Source organism: Mesoplodon bidens (genome assembly GCF_964165515.1).
Source record: "Mesoplodon bidens genome assembly, chromosome: 12".
NCBI lineage: Eukaryota > Metazoa > Chordata > Mammalia > Artiodactyla > Ziphiidae > Mesoplodon > Mesoplodon bidens.
Window position 1 is genome coordinate 3,004,884 of NC_138168.1, and position 15,485 is coordinate 3,020,368.

Sequence of the window (15,485 nt, forward strand, 5' to 3'; positions counted from 1 at the left end):
TTCTGAAGTTTCCGTCCCTGGAGGCAAGTTATAAATACATGTCCAGAGTGGTTGCTGGGGAACAGCTGTACCATTTGTCAATTAAATCAATTCAATCTCTGAAGACTAAAAGAAGAAACATGAATTTAACTGTTTTGTGTCTACATGTAGTTATGATACATTGTTCTTATTGTTACCATGTTTTTGAAAAAGATATATTTCATAGGATAAAGTCTTTGTGTGATTTTTTTTTCAAGGAACTAATATTTATTAAGCACTTAATGTATACTAAATACCAACATTATACTTTAAATTTTTTTTTTTCTTTTTTTTTGTGGTATGCGGGCCTCTCACTGTTGTGGCCTCTCCCGTTGCGGAGCACAGGCTCCGGACGCGCAGGCTCAGCGGCCATGGCTCACGGGCCCAGCCGCTCCGTGGCATATGGGATCCTCCCAGACCGGGGCACGAACCCGTGTCCCCTGCATCGGCAGGTGGACTCTCAACCACTGCGCCACCAGGGAGGCCCATAAATTTTTAAAATTTTATTATGATAAGAACACTTAACGTGAGATCTAGCCTTTTAAATTTTGAAGCAATTTTTAAGTTGGCCATAGTGTTTTTTCTTTTTTTAACATCTTGTGTGATTTTAAATTTCACTTTTTAGAAAATTGTGGTCTTTCACTACAGATAATCTTATATTTGGATCATGTGATGTTTACTGTTATAGTCATTTATTTTTTTCTAGTAGTTTATAATTTTATTCAAATATTTGTGTAAATTTTCCCTATGCACTTTGGATAGGATTCTGACAGTGACATACTAGCCTTATTGTATATATTCACAAGTTCTAAGATTGCATTGCCAGAAATATACATTATATAGTTGTAATTTTGGTAAATGTTTTTGCATATTCATGTCTCTGGTTATTTTTAAGAAGTCTTCTTTAGAAAATGACGTATTAGTCCAGTTACACAAATTTCAAAGGAAACTGAGCAGACTAATGTTTGTGTTAGTTTGATTCATTAGGGATCCTCTCATACACAGATTGATGGAATCAAATGAAACAAATTTTAAGACTTCTTCCAGCTTCAAACTCTAACTGCAACCAAATAACAATGTGCTACAATTGAGCACTCTGTCAGGCACATTTCTTCAGCATAACCCTCAAGATGTTAGAATCTCCATCCTACAAATGAGAAAAGTGAGACCCTGAGTAACTTGCCCAAGGCCACAAAAGTGAATGGAAAGTAGAGAGTATTGATGCAAACAGGTCCTCTGGTTTCCAAAATGCCATTCTGCTTCCTAAATTTCAGAGACTCAAACCCAGAGAATGTTTATTTTAGTAATTTTCACCTGCCTTGATATAAACCAGACCAAAAGGGGAAGTTTATTAAGAGAAAAACAAGGACAATTTATCGAGTTCCTAAACTGAGAATTTCACCAATAAGAACCCTAGAACTAAGTCATAGTATGTGCCTCTGACTCCAAAATAGATGTTCAAATTTTTTTTCAAATGAAGAATACATTTAGTTCAGTCCTTTGATTTTCCTTTATATACTAAAATGATCATTTCTATAATAGCTCAAAGAAATTTAGTGGATCCCTGATTTACCTCACCTCCAATAAGTATTTTTGTTCTCTTTAATCTCTTAACTACCTTTAGTTACAATGTGAATGATGTTTCAGTAAAAAAAAAATAATCTACTAGTCAAGATTCATGTGATTTGAGTCCTAATTCTGACTTTTCCACTAAGTAGCAAGTCCTCTGGAGCCTTGGTATTTTCATCTGTAAACACTGCTGTAAGTACAATTCCCCAAAGTATATTAACATTTTACAAGTATTTTTATAACCAAACAATATGTTATATCTTATTTAATACTCAAAACTTTCAGGGAACATTTATTATCACCTATGTTTTGCCAAGGCAGAAACAGGCTCACCAGGATTAAATGATTTGTTCAAGGTCATATAACTCCCAAGGAAGAATGGGAATTATCTGAGGAGCTTCCCACATCACCATAGCAGACAGCTGAACTAAATGAAATTCCACTTCTATATTATAGGATTATAAAAATTGTAAAAATTTGTTCACTCAACTCCCTCAGTTACATATTCTTCTATAATTATATTGTGTTTTAATAACTGTTTCCTGAATAAGGGTTAAAACCATCTTAAGTCACTATCAGCTTAAAGTTCATCAGTCCAAACAATGAGGACTATGGGTAAGGTAAAATCAAAGACATAAAAATAAATAAAACATGGTCCCTTTCATAAAGAATCTTACAATCTAGTATAGGTGATAAAGTGTTGTTATTGAAGTTGAAGGCTCCCATGTTACAAAGAAAGAGATAGTTAGGCTACCCTAGTTCAGAGGCAGCAAACTCAATGCTGAACTGGTAACAGAGACGCAGTGGGCTGTATGGTGAGCACCAGAGCTGACATCCATCCAAGGAAGGAACAAATGTGTGGGTCTAGCGAATAGTTGCCATGACAAAATGTGGCCCTAGTGATGCCAGTTTTCCAAATTTCCAAGGAATGCCAGAAATCTGGATTTTCATTTGAAATTGTATGATTTTTTTAAATGTTGACAATCAATTTAAAGTATAAAGTAGGTAGTAAAGAAGAAAAGAAAGATACTCAATTCCCATATAGCCAGATCTCAAAAAGACTGGAATGTTGTTCAGAATATTCAGCAGTGCTAGAGGCCCCGAGCACAATGATAGCAGCAGAGACTACCTATCTTTTCCCCAGCAGTGGTGGCTAGTACAGATGGTCAAGATATTTAACCATTAGTACAGATAATAAAAATAACAAATACTTTTATTTTACCTACTATGTGTCAGCTCTCTTCTAAATGCTCTGCGTTTCATCTCAGAACAACCACTTGAGATAGATACATTGTCATCTCCATTTTAGAGATGAGTAAAACTGAGTCAAAGAAAGACTAATTAGCCCACACATCTTGTAAATGGTAGAGCTAGGACTCGAACCCAGGTAATTGGCTCCAGAGCACAAGTGCTTAACGCATTGTTAATGAATACAGTCAGTCAGAGTGCCCCAGAATCATTGCTGGGGTGCTGGGAAGCCAGAACAGGATTCTAGAGGGTCCCTGCAGGACCAGGTGTTAACTCTATAGTAGATGGTTTATGGAGAGGTCTAAGGGCCCCAGGGAAACAGTAGGAGAGCTAGAGAAGTTCAGAGAGTTGGGGTACCTTCAAGGGACTATTGTCAGCAGCTGTTTGCCAACCAGTTTAGAAATGTTTATCAAGTAGTTGACATTACGGGTGCAGCCGACAAATTCCCTGGTTACACCGTTAAGTCAGACAAGCAGTGCCTGATGCGTAGTACTAAATAGATGTTAGTCATGATTATCTTTACCCAGGCACCATGCATTACTGAGGATCTCTGCTTCAAAGATACCTCTTTCTAGGCTACCTCATGGGCCCTTAACTCATGAGAGATGACTCCTATTCAGTCAGGCTCTAATCCCTTCCTTTTCTAAGCATCTCTAGACTCTGAACACAGTAAGCTAGTGGAACGTCTCAGAGAGGTGAGGGTATGTCAAGTAGTCTGAGGGTTCTCAGTGGGGAGCCAACATACTCATGCTTGTAATCTACAGCACTGCTATTAAACAGGCAGATTGTTTTATAAATAGGGTCTTCAGAGAGTCTTCAGGGAAACTAGGCCAAGCTTAAACAGCAGAGGGGACACTTGAACTAAAGATAGAAAGAAGTCAATAAACGAAGATGGAAAAACCATGAGCATAAACACGGATATGTGTGAACATGAAAATCTAATTTATGCTTAATTTGGACAGTCTCAAAATTCTACTACAACAGGTTGACTCTGATTTCTTTTGATATTTCCACCAAAGAAGCTTTTCACACTTCAGATACTTTTCTACTATCATTCTATCAGATGACTTCAGTTTATACACAGGAATGGCCTTTAAAGAATATTTCATATTACAAGATATTTTCATAATTCATGTTTTTCTCATCACAGCATTTCCTTTGAAAATTGTTCATATGGCTTAATATGTTTGTCATTTTGCATTTCCACTCAGTGGCTGATCAAGTTAGCTAAAATATTTAACCTAAAGGGGTACTGCCAAGCATTAAATTTAGGCATAATTTAACCTAATAAGTTTCTTTCCAATAAAGTAACCAGTGTTATTTAGATTCTAGATATCACTGATTCTGTTCATTTACTTTTTGTGTGTGTGTGTGTGGTACGCGGGCCTCTCACTGTTGTGGCCTCTCCCGTTGCGGAGCACAGGCTTTGGACGTGCAGGCTCAGTGGCCATGGCTTACGGGCCTAGCCGCCCCGTGGCATGTGGGATCTTCCTGGACCGGGGCAGGAACCCGTGTCCCCTGCATCGGCAGGCAGACTCTCAACCACTGCACCACCAGGGAATCCCCTGTTCATTTACTTTTAATTTTCTCTGTTACCATTTCAATGTCAATACTTTAAAAATCCCTGTTTTAACCCCTGTATACTGGCTATAGTCTGTGGTATAATTATTAACGCATTTACCATACACTCTGATTTTGTTGATGAGGGGAGATGCATGAAACAGCCAGCAAGAAAAAAAATAAATAAATCCCACGTCCCTACATCAAGTTTTTTTGTTTTTTTGGTTTCTTTTTTAAATTTTTCTTTTTGTTTTTGTATTTGCTTGCTTGCTTTTTCATGTACCTCCCCTCATTAATAAAATCAGAGTTTGGGGTTGACATGTACACACTGTTATATTTAAAATGGATAACCAACAAAGACCTACTGTACAGCACAGGAGGAAAAAAGCCACATCAAGTTTTAACATGTGTTAGAAATAATGTTAAAAAGGATCAGTGATTATCAAATTTAAAAGAATATATCAAAGAGAAAAGAATTTCAGTTTCCTTAAAATGTATTCTTCAAAGAAAGGGGGAAGAAATGTGTTCAAAATATTTGTAGAAAAGATATTTCAAAGAACACATTCTAAACTAACATCAACTTATCTAAAAATATCCATACCTATTAAACACTTTTCCTACTTCTGGCAACATGGTCTAAGAAAATAATTCAAAATATGTAAAGTGATATGCATGTCCAGTGCCATCTTTGTTATAATAGTGAAAACTTGAAAGCAGCATAAAGTAGGAAGAGTTAAATACAGTGTGGTAATTCTGCTCAATAATTCCCCATTTAAAAGTAAGTGCTTCCATTTCCCACATTTTTCTTAGATTACCACAGTCATTACTGACTTCCTCCTTACCTTCAGTGTTACCATTCTCCTACCCATCCTCCAGACTTCTGCCCATATCACTTCTCTAAATCACAATTTTGTCTTGCTATTTCTCTGCTTAGGATACTTCCACAGTTTCCCATCTCATTCAGGAAAAATTCAAATTAATATTATCTGAGGCTCTGCATAACCCAGGCTTACCAATCTCTCCAAACCCTAAGGCAATGATTAGTTTAGCCAAAGTATCATGATTCCTTAAGTGCCATGTATGTATTTAGGTGCCCCTTCTAGAATTAAGAACTTCTGCAGCCATAAACCAAGGAACTACTTAGACCTCCCAATATCCACTTGGGCAATCTAGGGTAGAGATTACAGTGATCTGAACTAGGATAATTGCTGTGGAGATGAGGCAAAAAATGAGCATACTACAGATATATTTGGGAGGTAGATTTGGCAGGTCGGTGATTGACTGGATATAGGAAATAAAGTAGACAGAAAGATTCAAGATAGCAGTAAGGTTTCTGACTAGGAAACCCAAATGAGGAGGAGACCTGAGAGGAGAGTTTCTGGGTTCTATTTTGGGTATAAAGAATCTAAGATAAGTGTGTCATCTGGAGGTACCCAGCAAATATTAGCCATATGGGTCAGAACTCAAAAGATGAAACAAAAGGAAAAAAACAAAGGCCTGACAGTGGTTGGAATTATTAAGGAAAAAAGAGTAGAGACTGAAAAAAATAAGGACTAAGATAAAAATGAGAACAACAATATTTAATGATTAAACATAGAAATTGAATCCCCGACAGTAGTCAGAAACATAGAAATTGAATCCCCGACAGTAGTCAGAGAACAAAGGATGAGAATGTGAAAGAAAAAACTGCGACAGGATGGCTTCACTGACATAAAAAAGATAAAAGCTGTATTTAAAAGAAGGGAGCACCAATAGGCCATGCTACTGAAATGATAAATAAAGTAAGTATTAAAACTTGCCCATTGTTTTTTGCAACCAGGTCACTGGAGGCCTTGGTAAGAGCAGTTTCAGTGAAAGAATGTGAGCAGCAGCCAGACTGCAGTAAACTGAGGAGGACTGAGAAGTGCTCAGTCCTGGGTCCACACACAATAAGTGCACCAGAGATGTCCACCACCATCGAGTGGAGACAGGCAGGACATACAACTCAAAAATACAAGAGAAGAAGACAGACAGGATGGCCACTGGGAGAGTGCATAGGGGTCCAAGAAAAGCTTATGTTGCTTTTAGGAAGAAAAGTCTTACATGAATTGTATTTAAATATTGATGAAAGGAGTCTATAAAGAAGGGGATGTTGAAGAAAGGAGAAAAAGGATAAAGTGAGATCCCTAAAAGGGCAAAAAGTATGGAAACTAGAGTTGAAATGAAGGAATAACTTTAATATATCTCCTTCCATAAGAGGAAGTAAAGAAGAGAGAAGAGAGAAGGTTAGAGGAGGGGAGAAGAGGAAAAATCTGGAGGAAGAGGAGAATTAGGAGTAGGAGAGAAAGAAGGGAATCCTCAACGTTTAATGAGTGCTTTTTAGATGACATAACTGTACCTCAGTAAGATTAATTGCACCTAATGAGTGGCAGATTATGAATTTAAAACTAATTTTAAACTTTGATCTTTCTTATCCATTCTGGGTGTGCTCAGACAGTAAGTATATGGAAAACTAAAGGCTTAAGAAGAATGGAAGTGGTTTGACATAGACATAGCAGAGAACGAGAAAAAGCCAACTCAGGAAACAATAATGTCTAGTGTCTAAAAGAACTGAAGACTTTAAAGTTTTAGTGGCACCAATCTTCACAGGTAAATTCTTTTTCTCCAGCAAAGCTCTGTTGGGGTTGTGAAAAACACAGGGTTGAGGTTTTGTGATGATACAAACTCAGGAAGACAATGACAAAAATAAGTTGAAGATATTGGCAAGTAAGAGGCTAAAATAATGAGACATGAAATCCAAGACAGATGGCATAGGAAGTGAAATCAGGAAAGACTGACACAGAGAACCTAGTCAAGGGATTGGAGAGTCCTAGAAGGGGCCATTTTAGATATACCCTTGAGCTTAATATATTGACTAGAATAAGATGGAAATTGATTAAGTATTTTCTAATAAATGAGTGAATGAATGGCAACCAAGGTCTACACACGACCAGAAGGGACATTTGATTCAGATCTCTCCTTCATAAATAATACTAAATGAGATTTCTTTGAATGTCCAACAGGACCTGATAGTAATCCAATAGGTTGACATAATCAAAACAGCTTTCCTAGATAAAATATTATGTGGAATCCTTCAAAGTTTTCTCGAGAAGGGCTTAGAGAAAGAGAAGCTTCTGCTGGTGACAAGCTGCTCCACAACTTTGTCCCCTCTCCCCACTAATTTCACCTTTCCTTTGGGGTTTTTTTCACCATCTTTATCCTCAAAACGACACCTTGTGTCCAGGGTTATGATTACTCCCTTTAAAATATAGAACCTTATTTCCAATGCTTCCTTATAGCATAGCTGAAACATGCTAATATTTCAAAAGAATGTTCTAACATTAAAGAACTATATGAAATAAAATAAAGAAAACTCAGAAACATTAAAGAAAACCAAAATATTCACTTTCTGTAGTCCTGGCAGTTAACTACGTTTGTATACTCTGATCTGTTCCATGTCTTATTTAAAACGTTGGTCAAATTATTATCTTTTTAAGTTGTCTGGCTCCCCAGATAAATAAACATCATTTGGAGTTTACTTTAAAACTTCAGGGATTTCCCTGGCTGTCCAGTGGTTAAGAATCTGAGCTTCCACTGCAGGGGACACAGGTTCGATAACTGGTGGGGGAACTAAGATCCCACATGGCAATAAATAATTAAATAGAAAAAGAAAAACTTCAACACCTCTTTATGGCCTAGTGAGTAATTCACTCCTTCCACCAAGCTGTTTCTGCAAAGTCACTTTAGTCTTACACTAAATTAGAGAGTCCCTGAGATCATTATGCACAAGGACCCAACTTATAGAAAATAAGATATTCTTACAAAGACACTATCCACATATCTACTTATTCTAAAAACTAGACCTTCATCTTTACATTTTAAAGAATTTTCATCCTTAAACTGTGTTGCATTTTAGGAGCCTTCATCTGAATACATGAAAAGCAATAAGAAATTTCAGTCTTTTTTTAAAACTTCACATTCCAACCTAAGAGTGCCATCTCCATCCTTTGAAGTGAAATTATGCATCGACGAAAAATACAAATAAATTTTTTGGAAGTTACAGAGAATCCAAATTTTACTTAATATAATGGGCTAAAATGGGATGGGCTATTTGGAAAAGTGTCAAGTTTCTTGTCCTCAAGCTCATTTGTGGAGAGGTTATAGAGTCAAATGTCAGAGATGACCCAGATCATTTCCAGTTCTACCACCATAGATACTCACCACCTTTGCAATAAAATAATCTATATACTAGTTGGCAGATTAGGTGGAACATAATATATATCCACATCCGCCCAAGAATTATAGAGAAACTGTCATTATAAAAAGTCTCTGTGTGAAGCAATTGTCACAGTGTAAATGATATGGCTGCTCCTCAAGTGAAGAGTTGGGATCTTGCTTCCATTCCCAGCAAGATGGCAAATAAGCAACATCAGCACAAGCCCAGAGCAATAATAAATAATAAAGGAAGCAAAACGTTCAGTCAATTCTCTGGGCTTGGTGCTGGTATACCAGTCTTACTTTGCTTTTTCATAGTGAACCAAAAAAGAAATCTCCATGTTTTCCAGAGAAATTAAGATTTTCACCTGAAAATATATTTATCTGTGTAGATAGGATCAAAGTAATTTTTGAAGGCTTTGTGGATGGGCAGAAAAGCAACAAATATACTTCAATAGGAAGAAAAGACTTGTAGAAAAATTTTAATGTACATTTAGCATATAATATAATACATATAATATTTATGATAATGGATTCTTGTAATACAGTTGAAATAAGATCCAAGAACATTATAGAACTGTTGGTGAAAATATCAACTGATAGGCTGCAGTAGATAAAAATACTGGGTCTCATCAAAAATATTTTAAACATGACAGGAGAAGGCATTCTATCTTTTTAAAAATATGATGCGCCTATAACTAGAATACTAAATATAGTTTTCATCACTATACCTTAGGAAAGACTTAATGGGATAGAAGTGAATAGATGTTTGTTTATATAAAAGTATACCACATATATTTTTTTTCATTATGACATAGAAAAGCAAATGAAGTTCTACCATGTAAAGAAAAAGTGTAAAACTCTTTAAGGCTGTAAAAATGAAAACTTAGGGAAGATATTACTAATCAGTCTAAAATATACTAAAGTATGTATGATAACTAATTCCTGTTTCATGAGTGCTCACTGTGTTGTAAGCTCTATTCTAAGCACTTTGCATGTATTAAGACATTTAATCCCTCCACAATACCTCTTCCATTTGGTAATATTAATGCCCAAATGAAGCACAGAGAAGTCCAATAATTTGCCCCATGTGACACCGATAGTAAGTAATAGAGCTGAGATTAAAACAGAGACATTTTGGCTTCAGGGAATGTACTCTTAGCCACTGCATGTGAAACACAAACCTAATTTTTAACATTGAGAGAGGCACTTAATGAACTGGAAGGAGGTACACTTGAGGCAAATGAAAATAAGTATAAAATGAGATAAAAACCTTGAAATCTGAAAACAAGACTTTGAATCCTAAAAGACAAAACACATTTAAAATATAAAAATAGAATCAAGAAGTCTTTATAAACTTGCACACACAGTAGCATAGAGCAGGAAAAGTAGGGTAAGTTGGGGTAGGTGAATCTCTAGCCTTGAGTGCGGCCTCAGTCAGTTACAGCTTCCCCTGGTGCCACACTTGCTGCGGACACATACAGAGGCTGCAGAGGATGAGAAGCCTCTGGTCTCACCCCAGCTGGCACCCATTTCTCTTCCACATTTCAATGTGGAAGGCTCAGACTTTTGTGTCCACCTGGGTGGATGTTTTCTCTATTGAGCCATAAGCATCTACAGGGCAGAGAGGAGATCTTACCCAGGTCTCTTGGCATATCACGCAACTCAGTGACGCACTCAGGTTTTTGATAGATAGATTTTAATTTTGATAACTTGATGTGCTGCTATTTTCCTCAATTTCACAATGTCATACATGCATAGGGTGTATTTTGAGGAATAAGAATGTGTTTTTGATCTATATTCTTTTCACCACTGATAAGAATTTGGCTGAACGCATGACTTCATGACGTTGGAATAGGGAATGTCAGTAAAACATTCTTTAGGGACATACCATATCTAAGGTTAATAACAGTTCATTTTTACTAAAGATTCTGACACCCTCCTGAATCCATCGGGTCTTTGTTAACCTCGTGCTGCTGCTGCTTACTTTACCAGAGTGTCTGGTACAGCACACAATCACTGTCCTTTTCTAGACATCAGTTAACAGGAAAAGGATATCACACACCATCTCCCTCGCTCCTCCCATATTCATTCTCTCTCTGAAATATGACCCTAGGCAGGAAAGCACAGAGGAGGTTACTCAATGAAGAGTTGGGTCAAGTGGACACCAAGACTCACCTTTACTACATCTACTACATCTATTAAATATAATGTCCATCCCAGTTACAAAGGAACTTTTCCCCAAAAGGCAGAATATATCTTTTGTTGTAAAAATTGTGTACTTTAAAATCATATTGTTGGTTTTTGTATTCTCCTAAGAGTGAACTATCAACATTTGGTCTAGACTGGTCTTGGGGAGAGTGTGACTCATATATTTTCACGAAATCTGGGTCACCTGGAATCCTTAAAATTGTGGAAGGTGGGGGAGAAAACACAGTTCTGCCATGGGCTCAGGAGTAGTAAAACCTAATCCAAGAAGAAATTAAATAGTTAGAAATCAAAATTTCAAAAAGCTATTATGTGTATACTAATCACTTTCTTTCTCTAAGCCATCATTTGCAGCTACAAGTTTACTTTCAGACTAATTTGTTCTCTTACACATGTCTATCATTTGATGCCTCTGACAATGACAGGACACTACTTGATAAGCCACAGCCACTCCGCAGTGGGTCCCTTCTTCACACAGTGTAACCCGGTTCCCTTGTGGAAAGTACTTGTCTCCATCCCAATGCACACTGCTTATGCTCATTATACACAGCAGTTACCTTATTTTTCCTCAGGTGTTTTTTTTTTTTTTTAATAAATTTATTTATTTATTTATTTATTTTTGGCTGCGTTGGTTCTTTGTTGCTGCGTGCAGGCTTTCTCTAGTTGCGGCGAGCGGTGTCTACTCTTCGCTGTGGTGCAGGGGCTTCTCACTGAGGTGGGCTCTCTCGCTGTGGAGCATGGACTCCAGGCACACAGGCCTCAGTAGCTGTGGCACGCAGGCTCAGTAGTTGTGGCACATGGGCCTAGTTGCTCCACGGCATGTGGGATCCTCCCGGACCAAGGCTCGAACCGATGTCCCCTGCATCGGCAGGTGGAGTCTCAACCACTGTGCCACCAGGGAAGTCCTGCTTCCTTAGGTTTTTAGCTGTCTTCCCCAGTAAATGGAGGAGTCTATTCTCATTTGCCACTATTTCAAACACAATGCATTGGTCTACCACAGTGCCTCACACAGAGTAGGCATGCTTCTTACACTGTATCTTCTTAACTTCAACCAATGAAAACCCACATACTCCCAGACTTGACCACAACATACCTCCCAGTCTACATTCTAGACTTTCAGAATGGTCTGTGAGAATAACAGGAGTCACAGCTGGGTACATACACATTAAGAAGTAATGAGAAATGCTACATGTTAACAACTGTGTTGTTTAAATATATTCTAAAACAGATGAGTGGCTATCACTATTTAAAATGACATGCATTTCAAATACAATTTGAAAATGGCTTCTTACCTTTAGTCATTTAAACTCAAAGCATTTTTGTCTGAATGAAACAAAAACTTTGAGAAAACAAAGATTGTTCTCTCAATAACAACCAAAATAGGCATAAAAATTTTTATATCATACTTATGCTTCAAACTCAGTGCCTAATGAAGTTATTTTAAATGATTCATCAAACTAAATATGCTTTCCTAATGCTAATTCTGAATTTAGTTTTTATTACATTTATAAACTCAATGTGTAGTAGAGAGTTTCTTCATAAACTTCCCCAGTGTAGACATAAAACTAGTGTAATCACGTTGTCCTTATTCATTCTGGCACTCAAACAGTTGACATAGAATAATAAAAAGCTTTGCTGTCAGTATTTTGATAAATAACATGTTAATTATTAACTTCATACCTCCTTCAGAAGGTCCCCTTCATCATTCATCTCACACATTTTTACGTAAGTTGGCTTTGGAAACCACAGTATCCCCAACAAATGCATTCAACATGTATTTATATGTATACCCAAAACAAACACTGCAGATGATGAATTGCATAGAGGCTCTTTCCAGAGGGGTCTGACAGGTAACAAAAGATAAGCACCAGACTGATGTGTCATGCCCAAGGCACAATACACTAGAAATATACTAGAAAAGTCTAATGATGAATGTTCATTTATGCCTGACTCCTTACAAACAAAGGATATACAAAGCTTAAAACTGGGTTGCTCAACATTTTCTGCAACATACTGGTTTTGTTATATAACAATTGTATTCTGGAATGAAATCTATTGTTAGACTGAGATAATGAAATATTTATTTGACAACTATGCTACCGAAGTCCACAGACAAAAACACAATTGGAAAAACACACCTGTAAGTGACCCAGATTTTTACTGATGGCAAAGATCTACTTATTTGTAATTTCTATTTTTATTTTCCTTTCTAGCATCACTTCTAGTCTCTAAATTAATTCTGGTCCTGTGTTGTATAACTACTGTCATCTTTCTTTAGCCTTTTCAATTCTCCAAATGTCAGTCTCTGAAGAGCCCCAGCCACTCCAGCTGTCCACCATGAGCCCAGAAATCATCTATAAGCTGCTCTACATGGTCCCAGAAACAATCCTAACTCAGTCAGAGGAAATAGGAAATGGTTTCTCAAAGGGAGTTTGCTGCCTTCAACCACAACTTCAAGTCCAGTTAATGGGGGATGGTAGGAGGCTTTTTCTGAATCCAGTCAAACCTTCTGTACTCTCCTCCTTGTGTGATGTATAGTCTTCACAGCTGATCACTCCTTTCCAGGGCGTCTAGGCCCAAGAAAGTCCAGGCCCAACTCCAACTGGTCAGCTGAGTCTGACTCTCTTGTTATATCTCTGCAATTGCATAGTCATTATTTTATGTTTGCTGTAATCAACTCTAACTTTTTCTTTATTTCTTTGATCATCGTTCCAGGTGTCTCTCTTTCCTACCTTATGAATGTCAATATCTTCTCCGTTTACCCTCTTTGTTTCTTTCTAATCAAACTGCAATATAAAATTCAAACATACTGTGTACAACAGTTGCTATATTGCTGAGAAATTTTTATCTCTGTTCTTAATTACAAAAATGAGTATTTGAAAGGGTTTTCATTTCTCTTTTAAAACTTAAAAAGCTTAAAATTAACCTATTTACCTGTTCACTTGGTTGTTTTTCATCCAAATCTAAATGCTGATTCTCTTTATAAAACTTAATAATGCATGTATTTATTTTGTAGAACCAAGATGAAGTAAAAACTTATACCTGAAGTTGCCAGATAATCAATATTATTTACATAAAACACAACAATCTAAATACAGTTTGCATCCACATCCACAACTTTTTCCTAACCCTCCAAATTAATAACTAATCCTAATTCTAATACTTGGGATAAAATGGAAAAATTCTTGTGTCATAAAACACGGAGTTGGTACATTTCTGACAAATAACTCAGATAAACCATTAGATCTTACTAAGTTGTTAGAACTTAGTTATCCTTCATTTATAAGATTTTTCTTGTCATGAAGAGCTGTCTTATCTGCCCAATAGAGGCATAAAGTCAGAGAGATCTTAATTCAGAGATTCTCATTTCTAGTGACAACCTACTCACTGAGCATCCTTCCAACACTGTTTTACTCATTGGGCCTGTACACCATCATCTAACCTACTAATCAAATTATCTTTAGCCCCTCCTCATTATAATTTGATTCTTCCTGCACTAAACCTCAAGATTAACTGTTTTAACAGTCCCCCCCGCCCAGCTTCTCCTCCCACCAGTCTAGTTGTATATTGACTGTGGTTATGTTCACAATTGTTTATCATAGTTGTGCTGGTTATTGCATACATGCAATTTAATTAAATATTATTCAAACTAATATGAAGAAAGATATTTAACATTTCTTCAAATCTAAGCTGAATGTTTTAGAAAGACTTGAAAATAACGTGTCTTAGTTTGGGCTTCTATAACAAAAATACCATAAAATTGGTAGCTTATAAACAATAGAAATTTATTTCTCACAGTTCTGGAGCCTGGAAAGTTCAAGACCAAGAACAGATTCAACGTCTGGGGAGGGCAGCTTCCTGATTCATAGACGGCTGTCTTCTCACTGTATCCTAACTTTGCAGAAAGGGTGAGGGAGCTCTCTGGAGTCTTTTTCATAAGGGCACTAATCCAATATATGAGAGATCAGTTCATAGCAGTATATGTCAAATACAAATTGTTGAATTCCGTTGGGGTAATACAAATGTAAAAAAAAATTAAGACAATTTGTTAAATTGGAATTCTCTTTCAGATTGTCTTACAATGGGTTGTAAGATCTAGCATCCAAAAAACAAACAAACAAACCCAAAAAATCTTATATTATTCTTATATGATGCACTATGATAATGGTTTTTTGCAAGAAAGACAATATGAGATTCAAACCAATGGATGTATACTCAAAAAAAGGCATTGTTCTAAATTCATTATGTTGGTTAACAAATGTATAATTATACAACTCAATTTAAAATAATATGTTTAAAATATTTACTTTTTTCTTTTTTTTTATTAGTTTCTGCTTTATAACAAATTGAATCAGTCATACATATACATCTGTTCCCACATCCCTTCCCTCCTGCGTCTCCCTCCCTCCCACCCTCCCCATCCCACCCCTCCAGGTGGTCACAAAGCACCGAGCTGATCTCCCTGTACTCTGCGGCTGCTTCCCACTATCTATCTACCTTACGTTTGGTAGTGTATATATGTCCATGCCTCTCTTTCGCTTTGTCACAGCTTACCCTTCCCCCTCCCAATATCCTCAAATCCATTCTCAAGTAGGTCTGTGTCTTTATTCCTGTTTTACCCCTAGGTTCTTCATGACATAAAATATTTA

At 36.7% G+C, this 15,485-nt stretch overlaps 1 protein-coding gene across 1 annotated transcript in view; it reads right to left on the minus strand.

Moving 5' to 3' along the window:
- LOC308626095 (lengsin) overlaps window positions 1-12,546 on the minus strand; it is a gene marked incomplete at both ends in the record, with an annotated part of 29,485 nt that extends 16,939 nt beyond the window's left edge. Inside the window, one exon of the mRNA XM_081250876.1 lies at window positions 12,517-12,546. Coding sequence (XP_081107002.1) covers window positions 12,517-12,546 — 30 coding nt within the window. The remainder of the gene's footprint in view (window positions 1-12,516) is intronic.
- Between the last annotated feature and the right edge of the window lie 2,939 nt (window positions 12,547-15,485).